Here is a 24,710-nt window from a genome sequence, read left to right as displayed (position 1 = left end):
TGGGAGAGTGGGGAATCATGGGCCACTTTTTTTCGTTGTTCCATAACTTCTTTATTATAAAAGATAAAATGAATATAAAAAATGATATGGCTTTCTACATTTTCAAGGTATCAGAAGGTATTTTTTTAAAATTTTTAATAAGTTATTTTCCCCAAATTCTGATTGTTTAAAAAAATGCAATATTTTTTGGATTTTGAAAAATGGTGGGAATCGTGGGCCATCAAATTCAAATCGACCAAATAACATGCGAAGTTTATGAGTTGACCCAAAATTGTAATTTCCTAATTCATTTCGTTATTTAAAAGCAATTTCAGATGATGAAATAAAAAAGAGAGCAGTGTATGATCGCATAGATTCCAAAACCTGGCTCGCGAACGTTTTGGCTAAATTTCTTATAAAGGATGGACAAAATATTTTTCATAACTCTTCATTTGGCATAAGAAAACTTTGCAGATAGGTAAAACGTATTTTAAGTTCTGAATGTGTATAAAAATATAGGTGATTCAAGATGTGTGGCCCATGATTCCCCACAAGCTATGATTTGCAAATTGGTTGCGTTTGTGTGACTTATTGATGTTTCATCAAAAATTCCTTTTCCATGTGAAAGATCATGACAAAACAAAGATCAAAAGCGTATGAGCATATTTTAGTTATGCACTTTAGGTTCCCCGTCGATGAAATTAGCGGGTGTTTTTTTAATTATATAAATAAATTTTTCCAACTTTTTTTAGCTTGATAAATAAAAGAAGCATATGATGCGTATTTCAGTCAACAACATATAGGCATATATGCTCACGCAAAGCGACGACGATGACAGTTGGTTTGAGATTTTTATCTCAACACACATCTGAGATATTAAAAGTGGCCCACGTTTCCCCATGGCCCACGATACCCCACTCTCCCCTACCTAGTAAGTTGTCACTTTCGTTGGAGCGAACTGATGTTTACAATCTTGTAGGTTGTTTTTTTTTTTAACTTTAACACAATGGTTTCATTCAGAGTGGTTTCTCTTACTCCTTTTAATAATCGTTTCCACTCTGGTATTCGTGGCAATGAAGAAGCGGACAAGTTAGCTGCACTCGGCGTGATGAAGAATCAGATCCTATCAATATTCCTGCTTCGGACCTACATCTGTGGGTCAAAAACAAAATTTGGGAAACATGGCTGAACACCTGGCGAACGAACAGAAACCTAGCATTGGCCAAAATCAAAGGAGAACCTTTCATCTGGAACGACCGAGAAATTAGACAAGAGCAAATCGTTTTGTCAAGGCTAAGAGTAGGACACACAAGGCTAACTCATCGTCATACCATTGAAGGAGGAGCCGTCCCAAATTGTGAGCACTGTAACTGTAGATTGAATGTGGAACACATCATCGTAGAATGTCCCGGTCTCCATGGTATCAGAGAATCACATGACATCGATAAATCTATCCGCAACGCACTATCAAATGACCCAGCAAACGAAGAAAAATTATTAAGTTTTTTAAAAGAATCGTGTATTTACGACGAATTGTAATCCTTTTGTACGAATTTTAAATCTTCTAGAGGCGAACCAGCCTGTGGCTGAAAACCTCTCAAATAAAGAAAAAAAAAAAAAAAAAATCGTTTCCCGGAAGTTTTCTCAGTCTCATGAATGAAGCTTCCTTCTATTGGATGTTCTGGAATTACCATCTCCTCGAAGACAATCCGAACAAGGCGTTGAATGTTATCATCAACAAGTGATTGTATTTTCTAAATTCTGTATATTTGTCTCATTGAATTTAGAAGGATTGTCATAAATTTTCCAACCGGCTAGAGTCGACAATCTTTTCTGAATAGTTACCTAAAATATACTTTTTTTTGGTCCCAGTGTTACCGTTTTGGTTTTTCAAGTTATTGGACCCTGTTCACAGTGCATTGGTTAAAATGTGGATGCTATTAACATTTTGTACAGTCTAACAAACCTTCAAGCTTCTCTATTATTCCATTAGATACCTGACCCTACCGTAGTTGGAGGTTACTCTCTATAGCTGAAAAAACCTTCTATAGATAGCCATTTGAAGGAAGCCCTTTCATGATTAGACTAACCCGCCACTGCACGTGAATTGCGATAACACGAATGTAACGTCTCTGTTACAAATATTATTTTTCTAAGCCTCCGTTTAACAATCATCAAACTAAAACACGCCGGCACACGGCACTCACCCTTCAACATTTCCCGCAACTCCTCGACGGCCTGGGCCTTGATCTCCGGCGTCTCGCGAAGTTCTTCCTGGGCGACCTTCCTGCCGAAGGGCGTCAAATCTTCTAGCTCGAAGCGCAGTACATAGTCGCCCAGCTGGACCGAGGGCAGCTCGTCCACCTCCGAAAGCATCGTCGGAACTCCTGTTCGGGGAGAGAAACAGAGAAAAAAGAATGTTTTTAGCACGCGTAACACCTTTTAACATTTGTAATGCTTTGACACAATTTTTTAAAAAACGAACTTACTCATTTTTAAGCCTGTTTAGCCGAAGCTGACAAAGGATAGCATAAATTTCTCGCTCGACTTGTTCTAAAAGATGATTTTATACCAATTGTTTTATTAACTTTATACAAGCCAACAAGCGTGAAATCGGCAATAAAATCGAGTGTTTCTACTGGTCAATCAACAGACTCACAATGATGGGCGCATCAACAGAGCATCGCCTTTTGAAACGTGATAATAGCGGCAAGCAGCTAAGCTTAGCCGAGCTGAACCCACATCATGTACCTAGTAGCTACTTAGAAATAAATGATGATTCCGCGGGGTGGTGAACCGTGTAATTCATAACATTATAGCGTGAGAATTTTCGAATTAGATCGGGGTTTTTTGTTGCCATTCCTTAACTTCGCCTTTACTGGGCTTCCGGTTCAAAATAACAAGATTGAGAGCGGAACAGATTTGATAGATCGACACCTATCGGTCATAAACACCTACTACTTATTGGGTGTGGTGCACGTGTTTGCTGTTCTCGGTTCTAGAGACACATAAGCAAGAATTAAATACCATGTCCGCAAACAGTTGTTTTTCCTCCTCCCTCCCTATGAACAATTGAATCAGTTTCAATCATCCTACTTTTATTTTCGAACCTCTATTGTCCGGGGCAACCAGAGCTTTAAAAATTGATTATAGAAAAAAATTTTAAACACATCGCCAAGTTAATGGTGCGAATTTCACAAATTGGTTGGTTTTAATCGCTGCTGGCTATTTAGCAAACTAGTGGCGCGTGCTCTTTCTGAGCTCTCAATAATCCATCTATCAGGGTGCCATCGTTATATTATAGACCGACAGCGGAGGCGATCTTATTTAGAACGAAAAATCACAAATCAAATATTGGTCCTTAGGAAAAGCTACTTGAATCTCATAAAGGTTAATTTTCCGAGAGAATGCTTATAGAATATTCAATAGACTAAGTCGATTCGGGGTCATCATCAATTTCTCAAACCCTGGGGTCTTAAAAGCTTCGTTTTGGTCCAAAACTCATCCATGATTTTTTGCAGAATTTTTAAGTAACGTTTACATGAGTAAATTTGAACTTTTAGGTTTGTATGGGAAAATTGAATATTTTGTACTAAAAAATCAAAATCATTTTTGTTTCTTCAGTGGAACCGAGCCTGCTGATGGTTTTTTTTTTGCCAATTTATAAATTTCTTCAAGGAAATTTTCCGCTGAACAACTTTGTTGAATATCATAACTTCGTATCTTTTAGACAAAAAAGTTATTAGCTGTTTAACAGGTGTATGACCATCAGCAGGCTCGGTTTCACAGAAGGAACAAAAATGATGTTGATTTTTCAGTACAAAATATTCAATTTTCCCATACAAAACTAAAAGTTCAAATTTACTCATGTAAAAGTTACTTAAAAATTCTGCAAAAAATCATGGATGAGTTTTGAACCACGACGAAGCTTTTAAGACCCCAGGGTTTGAGAAATTCAAAAATGACCTCAAATCGACTCAGTCTAATATTCAAAGCAAGGCCAAGCGACCGTTGGAATTAGATATTTTTTCCAAGTAAAATCTGATGCCTATATACTCCAACAGTGTGGGGAAAATATACTATTCTTTAAGAACCCTTCGTCATCACAAAATCTTTATAAACACTGACTTGAAGATACAACGTTTCAAGACATTGATATTTCCCCATTTCTAGGTTTCAGGACTATTTCAGGTTTCTCAAGCGTTCTTAACAAACTTCGTGTTGCTCTTAATTCTTGCGTGAGATTCGCTTTCAACCTACACCGAATGGACCATTTTTTTGCATTTGATTGGATGTTCTTTTGAAAATTTCCCAAAAATCCGATGTTGCCTATTTATTATCAATTTGTTCCATAGTAAGGAGCCTACATATCTTTACATTAAATTATCTCAACTTAGAAGTTCTAGAGCATTTAAATTTGTCATTCCTCGTCACAGATCAGAGCTTTACAGCAATTCGTTTTCTGTTAGAGGTGTGAGCTATTGGAATGCACTTCCCAATTCTTTAACGTTAGAAAATTCGTTTGCAGTTTTTAAGAAAAAAAAAAAATTGAGCACTTCACAAATTTAGTTTGAGTTTTTTTTATTATTGTTTGAATTATTTACTTATCTTTCTATCAACGCACAAAATGTAACATTAAAAAAGATGTAATATCTTACGTTACTGAATAAGAGGAGTAAGCCATGACTTGTTGGCAACTGACGTGATTTTTTTCGCTCCTGCGGCAAAAATTTTATTTTTAATATTTCGCTAGTGTTTTATATTAAAATTTGTTTAATTATTCTTAAATCGAATGGTCGGATAATCCAGTGTACCAGTGGTAGACAGGAGAAATGCTATCACCAACGGTGAAATAAATGTGTCGTTGTCGTTGTTCTCAAGTAATAAAAACCAGCAAAAGCTGACTGAAAGAAGCAAACCCGCCTTCAATGATGAGTTCGTACCGTTGTGTGTCCGTTTATTTGAAATTAAAACGGGAAGAATAACTCAATTGTCGCGATCATTATAAGGGATTTGATTTTCCTAGTTGGAATGTTCCTAGTCCTTCAGTGAAGCTGGTCCGGTATTAAACGATTAAACGATAGTGAAAATGGAATAAAAATAAAAATTGGAGCTTTGACGTGCAGCGTACTTTGAATGTTGTTTGAGCAAACGTGTTGTTCTTATTACCCGTCCATGCACGTACATGGATCGGTATGAAATACTAGACTGCTGCGATTAGTTTTAAAGTTTTTCTTAACAGAAGAATATTCAGTTTTCTGTGTGGATCGCCGAAAAATTGCTGAAGCCATTAGATAGCTTGAAGATAAGTATTCTTTTCTCATGAAACTGTATTTATAAAATAGCTTAACTCTATTATTGGGGATTAGTGGGGGGTAGGACAGGACATTAAACGAGCGGAAAACTGATATACAATGGATTGTGGGTTCAAGCCAGCCGGAGTATCTCGGCAAATTTGGAATCATGAGTAGGTTACTTAGGTACCTTTCCAGGATTCTTCACTTGTTTCGAACAGTTTGAAGGGAGTGAGATGAGTCAAACCTGTCCCAAAACAGTGGTAACAGACCCCTTGGTTGTGCTGCAATTATTGTTGATGAGTTAAGCATGAACAATATTTGAACGTGCGATGGAGACTTCCCGTACCGACTTGGGTCGAAAGACCTATCAGCCACTGGTGGGTGATACTACTCATACTCATACTCATACAATATCTTACGTTACTGAATAAAGAATTAATAATAATAATAATAATAATAATAATAATAATAATAATAATAATAATAATAATAATAATAATAATAATAATAATAATAATAATAATAATAATAATAAAATATTCAGTCCAAGAAATGAATTTACCGTAGTACCGAGAACTTACTGGATCTTAAAAGATCTTTCAAATAAGTTGATATAAAATTTTCTTGAATTTTTGTTTTTTACTAAAAGCCCAACTCCAAATTCAAAAGGGTATTGAGTTTTGGTAAATTAAACAAGGCAACAGAATTCATATTTTCCGAGGTACCGTAAAACTGGGTAACATTGATCACCGGCGTAGCTTAGATCAACATGAAGTATTTCCACATAATCATCAATAACTATGTCTAAAATTAAAATATCTTTAAAAAACAATCTACGTTTAAAAACTTACATGTTTATTTTCAAATTGGGATAAACTTGGTTTGTTTTTCAAAATTTCAAATGCAAGTAAAAATGTTATTTTAAGGGCCCTATTCCATAAGACGAGTCGAGTAACTCGACTCGACTCCAGTCACTGTCGAGTGTCGAGTGAAACAGCTGAGTCACGAACCTTCAAGCAGTCGACTCAGTCGCACTACTCGACTGAAATTCGACTCGACTCGACTACTGTCATACCAAAATGGCTCACTCGAGTAAAATGACTCGTGACTCGTCTTATGTAATAGGACCCTAAAAATCTTGAAATATCTATTTTTTCGAAGGCTCGCAAACAAAACCCTTCCTGATGAAATCAAAGCGTTCAGAAGCAGCAGGTTGATTTATGTGGCAGTTCAACTTTTTTCCATAGTAAATTTATAGTTTTTGTTGTATTTTGTGGTTGATTTTTGATGTTTAAAAAATAGGGACGTTTTCCAAGAGTAAGCCAGTCTAGGACAAAAGGCTAGAACCTCTATCAAATGGCAAAGTTTGAAGGAAAAAATTAAAGTGGAATAGTTCGAGGGCCTAGCTAGAGAATTGAATGAAAGCAAAATTTCATTTTTTTTTTTGTAGTTAAAATCTTACTGTCGACGAGAATCTTGACTGGGACCAAGTGAAGACGCTGGCTCCGGATTGTCAACATTGGAGGTCTTTTACCACGGCCCTATGCACCGGAGGATCGGCGCGGGAACATTTAAACCTTAAAGTTAAAATTTCATAAGTAATGTTGAAAAATTTAGCCCCTTAATTTATGCAGCATCATTGTCCATCTTTCGATTTTGTTCGGCCTTAACACACGAACTGCTTAGTTTATAATTTATAAATTACTAGTATTTGTAAATATTATGAAATGTTTGTTGTTTTCAGCGACTTTTTTCGGCGAAAATTAAAACGAAATTACTTGCCAGTTGGTCTAAACGTTTCGAGCTACTTTTGGCGTTTCGCTCCTCTTCAGTGGACCTTAAAATTAAATTTATTCATTGTATAATTTTCCATTTTACAAGAACAAACTATCTTACTTTATCTACCGATCGTCGTACTGTTATTCGCTGTCTGTTGTTTGTTTTTTATGTTAAGTTTACATTGGTCTGTCAGTGTCTTGATCTTTGGTAAAATGAAGTTGTATGCTGATTTGAAATTAATTGAATCTTTCTGTTTGTTAACAACGTCGTTGTCGCCTCTAATTTTAATGTGAAACATTTCTGCTCAGATTCTGGTGTTGTACTTCGAGACTTTTTCTAAAATTTTGTTATTTTTAAAATCAAAAACATGACCGTATTCAATACTATGTTGTGCAAGTCCGGTTCCGTATACATTACATTATTAGGTAGCTTCACTGAAAATTTTATCAATTTTCATCCATGCATTCAATAGTTATTCACAATACAAAGTGTTGCATTTTTTTTTCGAATACACTCCTTAATCAAATTTTGCAACCATGTTTTACATTCATAGGAGTCCAGTACTGGTTTTAAAACATGAATCATGCCACATCCCCCTAATCAGAAAAAAATAATCGAGAAAACTGAAAAAAGTGACCAATTTTGCCCCGTTTTACGGTACAAAGTATTTAAGAGTTTATTTAGATTTATGTGGCTGCCCTGAATCCAAATATGCTAGAAGCTTATTTTTTAACAGTTTTCGGAATACCTCTTGAAAACAGGTTAAAAATGAAAATGACAGGTTGAAAATGATGAAAAACAGTTAAACATAAAAAAAAATCAGCTCAATCGGACTTGATTTTGTTCGGTTTTTGACCCTCAAAAATCATCAAAGAGGGGGGGGGGGGGGCTAAAGGAAATCGGGAAAATCGAAATTTTAATTTTGATGCCAAATGACTTGAAAATTCATAAAACGTCAAAATCTGGCGAGGAAACACGGAAAATCGAAATTTTAACTTTGATGTCAAATGACTTAGGAATGCATGGAACGTTGATCTGGAGTCTTTTTAAAAAAATTAGGTCCCAGTTCCAGAAAGTACATATATTGTTTGGTAAACTTTATTCTCCCATCCTATACTTTGTCAGTTTAAGCCTTTAATATTGTACCTCGCGTAACTTTCTATCCCACCGAAATGATTCTCAAATAACTTCAGACATAGAATTTTTTTTCATTGTCTGACGGGTGTGCGCCGGGGGGGTTTCGAAGACTGAAAATTGTTTTGTCTTACCTACAACGTTTCAAATTAAAAAAAACTGTTTTTTCACGGATTTTTTCTTAATTTCATTGTAACTTCTTAGAATGAAATTGTAGAACTTTGACTTGTTCAGCAAAGTTATGTATTTTGTTAAGATAAACAATTTTGTAGAAGAAACCAAAGCTCTTATATGCTTAACAAAAAAGTTTTCAAAGTATGCGCCTTGTAAAATTATGCAATGTTGTCTCAGACATCTTTTCATTCCTGGGCGCTATTAATTTAGTTCCGCTTGAAAGATGTTCTATACCAGTGTGCAATGTGTAGAATTTTGGTGTTATCTTAGGCCACAAAAACTTTAGAAAGCTTAAACCTTATGAAATAAAATTTGTGATAGTTGACTAGTTACGCTGAGAATTTTATTAAAAAATATTATAAGAGTAAAAAATTATGGAAGTTCAAAGTACAGTGCACGTACTTCCCATTTCTATACAATTATGAACGGCACTGTAGATACAAAACGATACATGCTAACTATAGGTACGAGACGTTAACGTAAAAAACACCAATTGTAAATTATGACAAAAACTTTACAGAAATATGAAATGTAATTTGTGATAAAACGTAAGTAATAATTAACAGCAGAGGTTAATAACTTCTCTTATGTGGAATTAACTTTTTAGAGAGGCTTATGCTCTCGAAGCAGACATCATTTTTTGTTGGACAATCATGAACCATTCTAAAAGAAGAAACTTAAATATGTATTGCCCTGAATAGAAAATTTTCAACACTGTTAATAGTAATATTCTTTTTTAAAGGGAAAACAACAGAAAGGAAAAGTTCATTGCATAAAATAGGCCTGTAGGTAGTCGACTTCGGAACCACCTTCTGCTGGGATTATTCTTCCTGTCGCGACCGTTACACGATAATTATGAATTTTAAATGGTGCCTGCCTTCGCCTAACTTCCTGAAGTAACTGGGCTGGTTTGCACACGATATACTGATTTCCCAACAGAACGTATAGGTACAACGGAGTTTAGTTTCAATCGCTCAAGTTGGGTGGCGACCTTTTAACACGATCAAGTGCAGTCCAGTGCGCAGAGTCAATGCACTCGTCCAGTGCCCTTCCCAAGGTAGGTGGGTTTCCTGCCGCCAAAACTCCCGGGAAACTAGTTTTCATCCTACCGGTGACTTCTTTCTTTGACGGTGCCATTCATACGCGATGCACTTTGTACACCGGCTGCAGAAATTGAGGTGGAAGAATCTTTCGTTATACCTATTGTTGAGAGTCGGAGGAAAATTTGTCATGCTACTGACTAGTTGAAATCCGTAAGTCTGAAATATTCAATTTCAATGATGACTATGAATTTTAGTCATAAAGTCGCTCATTTCATTTTACTGGTGTGATTAGAAATGAGATCGTCTATCAAACTAAATTAATCGCTAGCACATTTGCGTTTCCAACCGTAACGATGCACGAGCGAAAAAAACCTCATACGCAATGAGTTTCGTGATAATATAGCCTCAATCTGTGGCGTAAATTGGTTCATCAATATAGGACCTCTATTAGTTATAGATCAGTTGGATAACAAACTGCATCCGATGATCGGTGCACTCGATAATTGAACTGGAAGAGTCACAGCCAAGCGGTCAAATGCGGTAATTTTCGTTGACTAGTAATTTTACAAAGTAGGTACCTAGAGATAGTCGCGAACTTAACCTTGACCATTCTCACGCAAACAGCACTTGAGTCACTGAGATTTTTTTATATGATGATGATGATGAGAGAAGACTAACTCCCCCCATAGCAGTACTACCAGAATCGACTTTGGAGCTCAAATAATTTGTTATGAAATGCCAATTTTCCGAGGCAATTGAATCGACGTGAATCATGAACAAGAGAGAGAGCCAGCTGTGGGTTTACCGCAACGATGTCTGTCAGTGTTTTTCCAGTTTATCTGGGCCGATAACGATGTGAAAACAAACGTGATCCGATGTCTCGAACCAAACCAACTATATGCATGCATACATCTGGTTGAAGCATGGAACAAGGTCGCATGCTTTCGCAAATATTGATTGATGCTTCCCACCAACCAACGAAGGGTTTCGAAGCTGATCCCAAGGCACAGTCAGTTCTTCAGTAGAAACACTCGCTTTTATCGCCTTTCTCTGAACCACCCCACTCCCCAAAACAGAAACTGGGACCATTGGGGCTGTGGCTCATTTTTCGTCCCATATGTGCCATTCACTGATCCCCTATAATCACTACAATTAACGAGTCCATTATGTAGGAAATTAAACCCGAAACCACTTTATCGGCACTGCATGAGCTTACAAGCTAGGCTTGATTATGAAGCTTTTTCCAGAAAGCGTGAACGCAAGATACGCGACAACTCCAGAGACGCCACAAAGATTATCACAAACAGCAAACCGATACCGGGGACCGCTAACTCGGCACTAGCCTAGAATATTGATCAGATGTAATATTTTATTACGCCGACCAAAGAAGAAAAATTCAAGAAGTTGCTGCTAGTGCTCTCGCTCGCGAAATCGCGATTTTGTAATAACAAACAAGCCGCGCCGCGACCAGCAGCAACAAAAAACGGCAACGAAACGGTGCATCGTTCTCACCTCTCACTCAGTGCTGAGAATCGACTTGCTAGGCTGCTGCTGCTGCTGCTGGCTGAGAACGGCATCCAGCCGCCCACTTGCTTGAGGTAGGTACCTAGGTTCACGAGTTTCGCTCGCTGCAGCAGGGTGGGCCCTCTCAATCGAACAGAATCCGATCAAGCTAGGGGGGTTTGCATCCACTATGCACAGCACATGCATACTAACATACACAACAAATAAGCTCCCACGCCGGATTTTCCATCGTAGGGTGGTTCATCGCATATCCAATAACGTTTGTTTTTGTTGTCAAAGTAATTTTTTTTTAATTCTATGTAAACAAATATCTGTTTTTTTTTTCAGTCGAAATTTGGGTCTTCATCGGTCATTTGAACCAAGGCTACAGAGAATAATTTTCCACTGATTGACCAAGAGATACCTATTGTCGGATTGACAGTTACGTTTTCGAAAAACTATGACGATCGACTTTAAAATGCAAGCTCTGAAGATTGCCAAACCGCTTAATAGGATGCGAATTAATCCAAATACCTTGAGTAGGTTATAAAAAGTTTTTAGATATTTGAGACTTGACCTACAGAATCGAAGCTGAGCTACAATCTATTTGCCTAACAGAGCGTGTTATGCTGAACTGTCAAAAAGCAGAAAGAAACGTCTCCTCGCGTTGCCCTATCGAAAGTTCGATAGATCGGTTTTAAACTCCTTCCTAGGCTGATCCCGTAGATTTCAGACAGGGTTAATAGGAAGTATGGACTTCTCCCTGACGCAGTTACTTTCAAGCCATGGGTGCTTTAAGCAGAACTTTTACCGGTTTCAGCTTATCAGCTCCTCATATTGCCCAGAATACGTAAATACGCGCATGATCGGGTGGTGGCCGATCGACCCACGAATGTGCCGGTTGAGAATCAAGGGCCGCTTCTTCAACATCAGCATCACAAAGGCTGCCCAAAACATGTTATTAAGATCAGAATTCGGGATTTTAACGCTCAGGTCGGCTAGGGGGAAGAATTCAAACCGACAATTGGAAGGTTCAGCGCGCACCAGCTGACCTACGAAAACGACTTCAGACTTCTAGATTTCGCCGCCTCAAAACCAATGGCAGTACGTAGTACCTTTTTCCAGAACCGCCTCCCACACAAGTACACCTGGAGATCATCGTACCAAACGCAATCACAGATCAACCACGTTCTGATAGACAGTCGGCACTTCTCGGACATCATCGACGTCAGGTCCTGTCGAGGCTCCAACATCTAGTCAGACCACTATCTGATGATGGTGAAGATGCGCCCAAAACTCTCCGTAGCGAACAACATACGAAACCGAACGCCTGCCTCGGTTAAATATCGCACGACTGAAGCAACCTGAGGTCGCGGCAGACTACGCGCAATCGCTCGAAGCAGCGCTGCCGGCAGAGGGCGAGCTTGACGAAGCCCCTCTCGAGGACTGTTCGGATACCATCAAGACAGCCATCAAGAGAGCTATGGAGAACGTCGTCGGTTATGTGGAGCGAACTCGACGGAACGACTGGTTCGACGAGGAGTGTAGGAGGGTGATGGACGAAGAAAATGCCGTGCGGGCGGCAGTAGTGCAAAGAGGCATCCGTCGAAATGTGGAAAATCACCGACAGCGGAAGAGGCAGCGATTCCGAATTTTCCAGGAGAAAAAGCGCCGCCTGGAGGAGGAGGAGCTCGAGGAGCTGGAGCAGCTGCATCTTTCCCAAGAAACACGAAAGTTCTATCAGAAGCTCAACGCATCCCGCAAAGACTTCGTGCCGCAAGCCGAAATGTGCCGGGATAAGGACGGGGGCATCCTGACGCCAAACATGACAAGCTATGGAAAATAATAAACGAGAACGGCTTCTCCGTGAAGCTGACCCGATCTCGGGTGAATTGTCGAGTTCATTCGAATCACGCAGGGGGCTTCGACAAGGTGACGGTCTTTCCTGCAAGATGTTCAACATGGCGCCAGAATGTGTTATTCGACGAGCGGTGGGCGAAATGCGGGGTACGATTTTCAACAGATCCAATCACTTTATCTGCTATGCCGACGACGTTGATATAGTCGGCAGATCATCTGCGGTGGTGGAGGAGATCTACCGCAAACTGAAAGGAGAAGCAGGAAGAATTGGGTTAATGTTTAATACGTCCAAGACGAAGTACATGCTTGCCTGCGGATCCGAGACCGACCGAACCCGCTTGTCCAGTAATAACAAGGTCACAATCGACGGCGACGAGTTGGAGATAGTCGAAGACTTCGTCTATCTCGGGTCACTGATGACCGCAGACAATGACACCACCCGTGGGATCCGGCGGCGAATTATCAGCGGAAGTCGTGCCTACTATGGACTCCACAAGCAACTGCGGTCGAGAAGACTTAGCCCTCGATCAAGGTGTAGCCTGAACACCACGCTCATTAGAGTATTCGAGCGACGAATGTTAAGAACCATCATTGACGGCGTGCAGCAGAACTGAGTGTGCTGGACGAATACGCCGGGCAGGACATGTTGCGAAAATGCCGGACGACTGCCCTGTGAAACAGGTGTTCGCTGCCAATCCAGTAGGAACGAGACGAGCAGGGGCGGATTAGACCAAGTGGAGCGTGATCTGGCGTAAGTGGCATGTCCAAAGGTTGGAAAACGGTTGCCATGGACCGAGTGAATTTTAGGAATTATGGTCGTCAAGTTATGTCATGAGACGGAATACTATGAAAATAAATAAATAATTGTACCATTCTTATATTTACATCCCGGGTGTAGTGGCACTTAGCTAGATCTGGTCAAATCTTCACGAGGCCTTCATGCAACTGAATAACCGGAAAACCCCAAAAAAATCTATGCCTGAAAACACTTCTCCTAGAAAATTCGTCCATTTAGGGTTGCTCCCGTGATGAAAACTTTTGTCTTCCTCCAACACCTACAGATGGCTTGCCAAATCATCAACTTGCGGGCAAATTTATCCGCGAAAACAAATTTGAACCTACCAAGAGTATTCTCCTTACGGGTAATTTCGGTTATCAACGTAAAATATCTGACCCGGGTTCCGTCCATTTTACGTATGTTTTATTTTCCATACAAGTTCATACAGCCGTTGTACTCTGTCGGGACTTGGTCGTATAGTCCTCGTACGTAACAGCAAAAAGTCTACTGGTGGTGGAGTGATACTCGCCGTGAAATCTACGTTTCCAGCTCAGCCAATTGAAGACGATTCCTGGGACAATTTAGAACTTGTTTGGATTCGCATTGATTTCGGAGATCGGAAACTCTACTTGTGCGTAGTGTACGTGTCCCCTGACCGTTCTGGAGACTTGACTTTAGCTGAATCTTTTTCGCTCTGCCTGTCTAAAGCTTGATTTGCTCTCCGGCAGAAGACATACTCATCATTGGCGATTTCAATCTACCTGGTTTGAAATGGTGTTCCTCCCCAAGCGGCTTTTTATTTCCGGATCCTGCTCGCTCTTCATTCTCGGCATCCTCCAACATCTTCCTAGACTCCTTGAGTACCGCGACTTTTCGAAAGATCAACAAAATTGAAAATGAAAACGGCCGTACGCTTGATCTCTGCTTCGTGAACGAAGAGATCAAGAATCCGACGATTGAATCTACTCCTGCTCCGCTTGTTAAAACTGTCCCGCATCATCCAGCCCTAGTGATTTCACTCGATATCACTAAAATATATGGCTCAGAAGAGAAAACCGCATCTTTCTATAACGATTCTAAAAACGTTGACTTCGAAGCTATATGCCTCGCCCTGCAATCCATTGATTGGGAGGCTGAGCTCGATTTCTCTAATTCCAATGCAGCTGCCGAGACGTTTGCGGACATCCTGAATTATATCAGCGATCGTCATGTGCAGAAATGCAGGACGGCTACCAATCTACGGACCCCCTGGGTTACTGAAAGTCTTCGGAGACTTAAGACGGCTAAGCAGCGCAACTGAAACAAGCACAAGTCCCTCTACACTAAGGACAAATATCGCAAATTGAATTCTACCGGTAAGAAAACGGTAAGCGTTGCTACCAGAATTATATTAATCGGTTACAACAGATTTTCAAGAGCAGTCCGAAATCTTTTTGGAAGCACGTTAGAAATCAGCGGACAAAATCAGGGCTTGCGTCTCACATGTCCCTGAACAGCGACACAGTGAACTCTGATCCCGAAATTTGTGATCTATTTACCAAGAAGTTCTCTAACATTTTTACAAGTGGATCCATTTCTCCTGAGCAACTGGCTAGAGCTGTGAGAAATATATTGCCTATAGGTTCTTTGTTTAACAGTTTCATAATCGACGATGCATCCATATCGAAAGCGACAGCTAAGCTGAAAAACTCTACATCTATGGGCCCGGATGGTATACCTGCTACTTTTTTGAAGCGCTTTATGCCACTTTTGCTGTTTCCTATTCGGCATATTTTCCAATCATCGCTGGATGTTGGAATCTTTCCCTCACTGTGGAAGGCTATTTCCTGTTCACAAGAAGGGTGACAAGAGAGATGTTAACAACTACCGCGGAATTTCAGCTGTATGCGCTTTAGCCAAATTGTTTGAATTGGTTATCTTGGATCCCATTAATTCGTTCTTCAAGCACCAACTTTCCAACGATCAACACGGGTTCATGCCTAAACAATCCACGACTACTAACTAATTCACCTTCACATCTTTTCGGCAAGACAGCTTTGCTATGAAAACCCAAACTGACGCCATATATACTGACCTTTCTGCTGCATTCGAGAAGGTGAACCACGATATCGCTATCTCTGGTTCCGTAGTTCAAGACTTAACAGGTCGAAAGTTATCCGTTCGTATTGGTGAATTCTTTTCAAAAAAATTTCTTACCTGCTCCGGTGTGCCTCAAGTAAATCATTCAGGACCAGTAGTATCCTGCAGTAGCAGTTCAAAGTGTTTGCTCAATGGTGTGACTCGAATTGCCTGCCCCTGAATCGTAGTAAATGCTCGGTCGTATCATTTTCTCGTAAGCGACACCCTCTTTGTGCGGAGTACGCTCTCGGAGACGGAATCATTTCTCGGGTGGACCACTTCAACGATCTGGGCGTTATTCTCGATCAACGGCTGGAGTTTAAAACTCACACAAACTACATCGTCGACAAAGCATCCAGAAACCTTGGATTCTTATTTCGCATGGCCAAAGACTCCAAAGACGTGACTGCTGTATAGTTCGTTCCATCCTCAAGTATGCTTCAGCTGTTCGGTGCTGAATGGGGCTGAACGAATCGAGTCTATCCATCGTCGCTTCATGCGGTATGCCCTACGTCATCTGAACTAGCAAGACCCGTTCCGTTCACCAAGCTATGAGAATCGCTGCCGCCTCATAGACCTAGATACGCTTCAAGCCCGCAGAAACGCTACGCGCGCTCTAGTTGTTGCTGATCTCTTAACGTCCAGAGTTAAGTGAATCTCTGTTGAAATGAGTAATTCAACGCGGGTTTCAGTGGGGAAATTGAGTAGATTCTTATTCAGTAAGGTCCTGACATATGAAGCTACACTCTACACAAGCTATTGCTTGTTCAACCAGCGATCGTCATTACATGGATTGCCAATCGTGGGTTTCAACACCTCCCTTCAATTCGCAGATTGAGAATGTTGAATAGCATCGTAGACTGTCGAGCAACACCAAAAAATTCTTCCAGCCATCGGAGATCAGTAAATGCGTACATCGCAAAATGAACTACGGGCTTTTCCTCTCTAAATCGGTCCTCGACAGTAGTATTTAGCTTGGTTCTGAAGTCGGCAATGAGGACTGGCAAGTGGCAACTGACCGTCGCGGTCGCATAAACAACCGTCCCCAAGTTGCCAGAATGCCCTGCCATTTGTTGAAGTTCATGCATGCTGACCGCGACATAGCACCGCACCACGAGAGTAACTCTCTCGTTGATCAGCTGGATGCAATTTCCGCTACTGGCTAATCCACCAGCTGGACCGTTCGACCTCTGCGATGACCAATCCTGGTTTCGGATCAATGGTCTCCTCCTCCCGGCCATCGGAAATGAACTGACGCTACTAAACGCAGCAGAAAAAAACTGTATGAAAATGTTAGATTTCCGAGAATACTAGGTACTTACAGAAACGAACAGTATCTTACGAATTCCTTCTATATTTAATGCCTGATCTTAGTTTTCCACCCATGTTTTTTTAAAGTTTCGAGCAGAAACCGAAAATTCAGATACCGCCATCCGATTTAAAACTACTGTTCCATCACCTTCTTAGAGCAAGTTCACTGGTTGAGATGGAGTTGGAAATTTCGAAGGTTTACAACACATCACAACACATTTGCCGTACACCGGTGTTGGGAAAATCTGATATTCGAACAGTTTCGCGCTGCAAAATTTGTATCGTATAACACTTTTTGGCTGAGGGTGATAGAAAAACACGATATTTTGCAACACCGAACCGAGTGATAGAGTCGGCGTTGCAATACAGTATTCGTGCATGAAACGCTTAGGTGCTGCCATCTATCTTATGCTCAAAACCTCAGTTGAGGGGAAAATAAAGGAAATTGAGTAATTTCAGGATTTAAACATAAAGTGATATTTTCTTTTTTTTAAATCTTTTATCACTTAAATTGGTACGAATTGCAATGAAGTTAATCAACTCTTTAAAACTTACAGCCAATTTTTTTCATGCCCTTGCCAATCGAATCATTTTGAGGCGCAGAGATGCCAGTTAGCTGGGTGAATAAATAAATTCTGTTTGTATGTTTTGTTTGAGCGGTTTTCGGGAGTAGGAAATTGTTTCGCTTTTTTATTTGAAAAAGATATTCCGTCGGAATGTCCGGTAACAAGTTCGGAACGCCGTCTTGAATGGATCCATCATCTTTAGAAAACGGAACCCTCGCTGTTGATTCGACAAGTGTCAATCATATCAAACGTAAGGCGTCGTATCGGGAGTAAAATTCAGCTTGTGTCTGAAATATCTATACTTTTTGTCACTTACTTAATTATCACTTTGAAAATGAAAGTTTTAGAAAGAGTTCAAAAACTTTATCAACTCGTGTAATCAAATGCCCTCCAATACAAAACTCCTAATTCTGCAGAATACAGTTTAATATTGGGATGCATTTTAACTTAAACAATACTTATTCATACATCTAAATTATAAAATTTTCATATTGGCACTACTATTTCAAGTTAATGATCAAGTAAAATGAATTTGATTTCAATTTTCAAACGGTGAATTCAAAATACAAAAAGTCAGTAAAATTACTGAAAAGCAAATTCTCTTGGCATCGCTGGTTGCTTTCAATTTTATACCTTCGTATTCTATCACACCGGTGGACGGCCAACCTTTTTGGTCTATATTTCACGATAGAAAAATTCCCATCTGTGCTACAGACGTCAAAATTCCTACCACTTTTTCCCAACACCATTGGACTTGCTCTTAGCACTTTTTAAAAGGGTTTCTGTTTTGAAGAAGTTTTTGGTCGCAAGGGATTGTAAACAAATATAACACAATAATCAGGGCTACCATGATGAAAAATTGTGATTTATTTAGCTAATTTAGCGAAGAATGAAAAGGGAGTGTCCTGTCTGTGATGGTACTGCTGTATCTTGAACAGCCTAAGGAAGAAGCAATATATTTTAAATGTTCGCTAGCTATACACTTTTCCAAAAATTAAAACCATCACAAAACAAGAAATTTTTGCCAATTTTATTAAGATTTAAACATCATTATAATGTGCGTAGAAGCAGGAAACGTTTGTTCAAAGTGCAGAAACATGTCCCTACCCAGCTGAATGTTTAATCCCATCCCGTCCGCATTTGAAACCGGTTGGATACTTCTACTTAAAAGTAGCATCCACCCCTGTATCTAATCTATGTCAAGATGGCAAAACGGTCAAACAAAGCACAGGAAAGTTCAAATGCACGGATGCGTTAAGTTCTAGTTCAAGTGCAATTGAGCGAGCCGGACGAGCAAAAAGGCGCCAAGACGCAATGCGTTCAGCATAATGTGCTGCTTGCATGTGCCACACGGTTCAGTTGAGCAGTTATTTTTTCTAGATTTCATGTTCACTTACTGTTCATGAACGAGAAGATTTCCGGAAAAAAAATTCTATAAACGTTTTTTATTTAGTAGAATTTTGTGTTCAAAAGTTTTGAATTCTTATTAGAAATGCAAACGATTGACTGCAAAAATCTCAGTGAATTCCTAACATTTTAACTAGATGTTGTTCGAATTGTAATTGTCTCCATTATCCTCACACAGAGTCACAGTCATACAACAAACAAATTAACCGATCGGATGATATTTGCAGGCGCACTCCGCTTGTCGTCATAACGAGTGAACTGTATAATTAGGTATCAGGCTTCATCTCAGCTCTCAGCGACGACAGTCAATTAACGAGTCAACAATTCATCGCGCAAGGAATGGTGCGCAAAGTGTGACTAAAGACAAACCATTCCATTCCGCTGTAAATAATGATTGAGATCTGTTCAAGCACAATGCAGTTCAGAAGTCACTGACAAATTAATCAAAAATGTCCCGAGAAACCCGCGATAATCAGTTCTGGCGAAACAATTTCCGACTCCGGCTCAGGCGGCTGGAAGACAATGCCAAAACGAATGACGGTGAACAGAGATGACGGACCTTGGGATTGATCTTCCACGCGCAATCTTGTCTCTTGACACACGTGTCAATGCTGCGGATGGAATCTGCGTTTGGAATCGTTCTTCAGTTTTTTTTATCCGCAAGTGACGCACTTGACGAGCTGGAATGTCTGATCGGGGGAATACCTTGATACCGCATGAGCTCACAAACCCGAATGATGTTAGCACAAACAAATGATGCAAAAACGCTGGTATTTTGGAAATCTCTCTTCAGCTGTAGCGCAATCCAATGTAATTCTTAGAATTTCTTTGGTCGACCTAATTGGCACATGATATGATATTTAAACAGCGCAATTACTCATCTCATTGAATTCCCCAAAGCAATTTGCGACGAATTCCAATTTGCAAAGAGAAGATGTTTCAGCGAATATTGATTTTGATAAAATTACAATTATGCGTTTTTAACTGAAAGTATGACAATGGCTTATATTTCTCAAACTTTTTTTATTTGTTTTTGCTTCATTCGTCATTCCTTTGTGTCATTGCATTGCTAGGGGTGGGGATCTATGCAATAAAAAAAAACTCAACTGTACGCGAGTCAACTGCACACTACGAGCAGCTGTATTTATTTTATTTTTTCATCAACCTAGTGAGAATTCTTACAGCTGCCGTCCGCCCTGCCGGGTACAAGACGAACAGACATAGATTAATGGGCCCGGAATCTCTCTCATGGCGACTCATGATGGGGGGCTTCTCTGTTCTGAAACAGCCTCGCAGAAGATGATCGTAAAACAATCAGTGATGAACATAGCCAGCAGCTAGTACTTATTGGCATCATGTTTTGCAGTAGGTTAACGCACTTAAAATTTAACTGCCTTTTTCTACATGTTGGGTAGTGCAGTGGATGAGTGAGAAGATAGTAAATTATTGAAAAAATCATCAAAAGTTGGCACAAACTAAAAATTAAGAAATAAAACTTCGACAAGATTATTTAACATCGGTAACGATGTATAGTTCGAAGATCGGTTGCCCCAGTACACCTGTTTGTTCTACATCCACAGATTATATATTACGAAAAAAAACGGTATCCTTAGCTGAGTGCTATGATTTGCATCCCGCTTAGCCCAAAATGATGCAAACGGCTGTGAAAAATTGACATTATCACCCCCATCCTAAGCCTGTATGCCATGCGTGCCAGAAAGTGTTTTGGTTTAAGGCAGCCACACAATACCGCGTCGTCCGTCGCGTCACGTCAGCTGTCAACGCCGTCGTTGTGTACTAAAACGCTGACGCGACGCACTCTACAATTTTCGCACCACAATATAGCGTCCACTGACAGGGCTGACAGGGAAATATTGAGAGAAAACTCGCAAACTCCAACGCAAAATGTTTCATTTATTTTTATTTAAAAAAACGGGAACATACAAATCAAGTTAATATTTCTAAAAAACGCTTTATATGTAATTTCATCATTATCATTATAATGTTAAAAATAAATTTCAATGATTTTTGAATCTGTTTGTGTCAATCTTTGACGAAAAATGTCAAATACGATTAGTTCAAACCCATGCTGACGCGCTTAAATTTTGATAATTTTCAAAACCAAAACGTCGACGCTCGAAAACGCTGCCGTTTAGAACAAGTTTTGCGTTTTAGTACAATGCCTTCGCTGACGCGACGCACCATTGTGGCGACTCAAACGGAAAATGGCATCCTCAAAATTAAATGTCAACGCGACGCGACGATCGACGCTGTATTGTGTGGCAGCAGGGGGGTGACAGCCCTATCCTTTGTCATTGGTTTTGACAACCATCAAAATTACGGGCCCACGATTTTGTGGGCCCATAACAAACCTGACATTTTGCTGTCAAGGGACCGGACTAGATGTCAAATCCTAGAGAATTATGAATGATTGCACACTAACACAACAACCATTCTGGTTTTTCATTGGTTGAAATTTTGACTTTTTCAACTCTGTACTGCTTTGAGAGGAAAACACCATAAACGTTTCTCCCGATGGATAGAATAAAAGAAAAAGATTCTTGTTCGCAAGAAGAACCAGATTGTCACCCCCCTGTGTGGCAGCCTTTAAGATTCTTTGATAAAAATGAACAAGTTTAAAACATAAATTTTGAACAGAAACTCCTTTTTTTAATTATCAAAAAGAATCTAAAATTATAAAACTGAATAATATTAAGGAAATTAGAGAAATAAAAAATACTATTGTAATTTTTTATTCGTGCTATTTTTTCTTATTTTTGTTGGTTTTAAAAAAATTACAAAAAAAAATACCACAAATAAAAAATTACGAAATTTTCAAAACTTACATCAATGACGAATATGAAGAAAATCACTGTAATTTAAAATAAATGGCAAAAAAAAATTTAAAAAAATCAAAATGACGAAAATGACAAAAATTACATCAAATACAAGAATGACAATAATGTCAAAAATGGTAATAATGTCAGAAACCAGGAAAATTTCTAAAATTACTTCGAAAAAAAAAATCTAATGATTGAATTTACAAAAATGTTAAAAATTACTACAAAAAGACTAAACTTGCCTAAAGGATACACATTACGAAATTTGAACAAAATACAAAAGTGATACAAATGACAAAATTTACAAAAATGTCAAAGATAAAAAATTTTCAATGTGACAATATTTACGAAAACGACATAATTACAAAGAAAGATAAAAGAATAAAAATTGCAAACATGACAAAAATTAAAAAATTAATTATGTATGACGTAAATGATAAAAATTGGAAAAACTATATGAACACAGTTTCATCAATTATAAAAATTCAAAAAACCGATGAGAAGAAAAAAAACATGGCGAACATGATAAAAATACCAAAATCATAAAACTTAACATAAAGAGACACAAATGACAACAATGACAATAATGAATAAATATCAAACATGTCAAATACTATAAATGACAAATCAGCACCAACATTTGAAAAGGGTATAATAGCCATGGTCTCCAATTTTCATTCAATCATTTGAATCACGACTGCTTTGGAAGTTCACAATCGACTAACTTTTTTTGCTGCCAAAAGAAAAATTACAAGTTTCAGGTTGCTATGAAAGGCAGTAAACAAAACATTTAGACCGGTCCGCATAACAGTCAAATGAAAGAAAAAATTTTCGATTGAAAATGATTGCTTTTATTTTCATGCCGTGTTGAAAATCTTCAAATGAGTATAAAAATACAAATTATATAAAACGTTCAAGCTGTAAAAATGAATAAAAAACACCTTTTTTTCAAATTTTGGAATTTTTCTTTGCATTTCTTTGCATTTTTCTTATCGACGTAGAAAACAGCCAAATCGGACCATAAAACAGAATAGTGTGGCTAAAATCCGGAAGCTATACGACCAGGTGCTGACCAAGTTCGACGGGTGTCTTCTGATGGACGATGAAACCTATGTCAAGGCTGACTTCGGGCAAATCTCAGGTTGAAAATTTTTCTTGGCAACGGCTTGGGAGATTTTCCAGCCAAATTTAAATTTGTTTTTGTCGACAAATTTGTACTGATGGTGGTACCAACAAAGACTTCGAAACCCGCATCAGAAAAGCCCGATTTGCGTTTGCGAGTCTCCGAAACATCTGGCGCTCACGCCAGATCTCTCAACGCAAAAAGAAAACGCTACATGTGTATGAAAAAAGATCTTGAATTCAATAATAAATAACTGAAATATAGGCAATTGTTTTTGTTCCAATGCCAATCTTTAAGTTTATCAGTTTCCACAACACTTAAAATGCACTTGGAGCAAAGGATTTAGAAGATCTATGGCCAAAACATGTCATTATCCCCAAAACTCCAAAACTTTCAAAATGGAAAAATGAAAAATTTGAAAAGGTATTCACTCACTTCTAAGGAGAGACTTACAAGGGTTTGTCATATGCATATACAGTACAAAAGAATGGCCATCTAGAAGATATTCATACTCCAACAAGGTTCCATAAGAAATTACGAGCTATTTTTCCATGAAAATTCCTTTTTATCGATAAAAACATATGAAAAAATAAAAGAACATAAGTCGTAAAATGATTTTTTCGAAAAAAAAAAATAAACGGATCACCGACGAAACTTTACCCCGCAATTTTCGCTTTTTCAGGTACGAAGATGTACCAAGAGTCACTCAAAACATTAGATTTGATACAATGAATGCTTCTATAGGGTGTCCCATTACGCCTAAGTGGTCTAAGCACGATATAAAATGAACAGTATAATCACAATTTATATGGGAGCCCCCCATCTTTTTCCCATCTCTTTGCTGGAAGAAGGGAGAAGTATTGAATAATCATTGAAACGTCTCTCGTAGCCAAGTACCTCCCATGCAAAATTTGGGTTCACTTAAGTAATCCACTTTTCTCCTTCGTATCTTCGCACTGGAGGAATGAAGGGACACCGAATAAACACAGAAATATTTATCTTATCCAAAAACCATATGATACAAAATTTGATTCCATTTGCTCAATCAGTTCTCGAGATATGCAACACAAATTGTATGAAAGTCTCCCTCCCTTCTTCCCATCTTCTCATTAGAAGGAGGAAAGGGTCTCAAATAATGCTAGAATCCTTTCTCGTACACCAAATTCCTCAATTGCCAAATTTGATTCCACTTGATCGATAAGTTCTCGAGTAATGCTAAAAATTGTATGGGAGGCCTCCTCCCAATTTTCTATCTCCTCACTGGAAGGAGGGAGGGGTAGTAAAACAGTATAGAATCATTCCTCTCCGTCACCAAATACATTCCAATGCCAAATTTGGTTCCATTTGCATGGACCAGTTCTCGAGTTATTCAAACATGTTTCTTTGCCCCCTCCCAGAGAAGAGGAGGGGTCTCAAACTATTATAGGAACCTTCTCCGGCACCAAATACCCCTACAGCCAAGTTTCATACAAATCGGTTCAGTAGTTTCTGACAGACAGACAGACAGAAATTCATATTATATACTATATACACCTACTAGCTGACCCGGTAAACTTCGTTTTACCTTTAAATAAATAAATCGTTATAAATGTTTTATTTCATTCTTACGTCCTTAACTTCATCGTGCTTAATCTTACTAAATTGTACGGCTTTTCTATTTAAAGTTGATTTAGTATGGGGACCCCCCTTCCATAAAAAGTGAGATTCTTGAAACTATTATACAAACCATCTCTGACCCGAAAAATCCTCGGATACCAAATTTTACTTCATTCCGACCAACCGTTTATACGTGATGGTG

At 38.9% G+C, this 24,710-nt stretch overlaps 1 protein-coding gene across 5 annotated transcripts in view; it reads right to left on the bottom strand.

Annotated features, from left to right (window-relative positions):
* LOC129745699 (alpha-tocopherol transfer protein-like) overlaps positions 1-24,710 on the bottom strand; it is a 44,260-nt gene that overhangs the window by 7,341 nt on the left and 12,209 nt on the right. For 3 of the 5 annotated variants that reach the window (XM_055738990.1, XM_055738991.1, XM_055738989.1), the window contains exon 2: positions 2,187-2,366. In XM_055738990.1, the coding sequence (XP_055594965.1) occupies positions 2,187-2,355 (169 nt within the window). In that variant the 5' untranslated portion in view covers positions 2,356-2,366. Of the gene's footprint in view, positions 1-2,186; positions 2,367-2,468; positions 2,533-10,622; positions 10,782-24,710 lie in introns of those variants that run through there. The other 2 variants (XM_055738987.1, XM_055738988.1) reach the window with 2 other exon arrangements.

This window comes from Uranotaenia lowii, chromosome 2, assembly GCF_029784155.1.
Source record: "Uranotaenia lowii strain MFRU-FL chromosome 2, ASM2978415v1, whole genome shotgun sequence".
In the NCBI taxonomy this organism is placed as follows: Eukaryota; Metazoa; Arthropoda; class Insecta; order Diptera; family Culicidae; genus Uranotaenia; species Uranotaenia lowii.
Note: the sequence above shows the minus strand (reverse complement) of the source record. Positions and strands in the feature narration are given on the sequence as shown.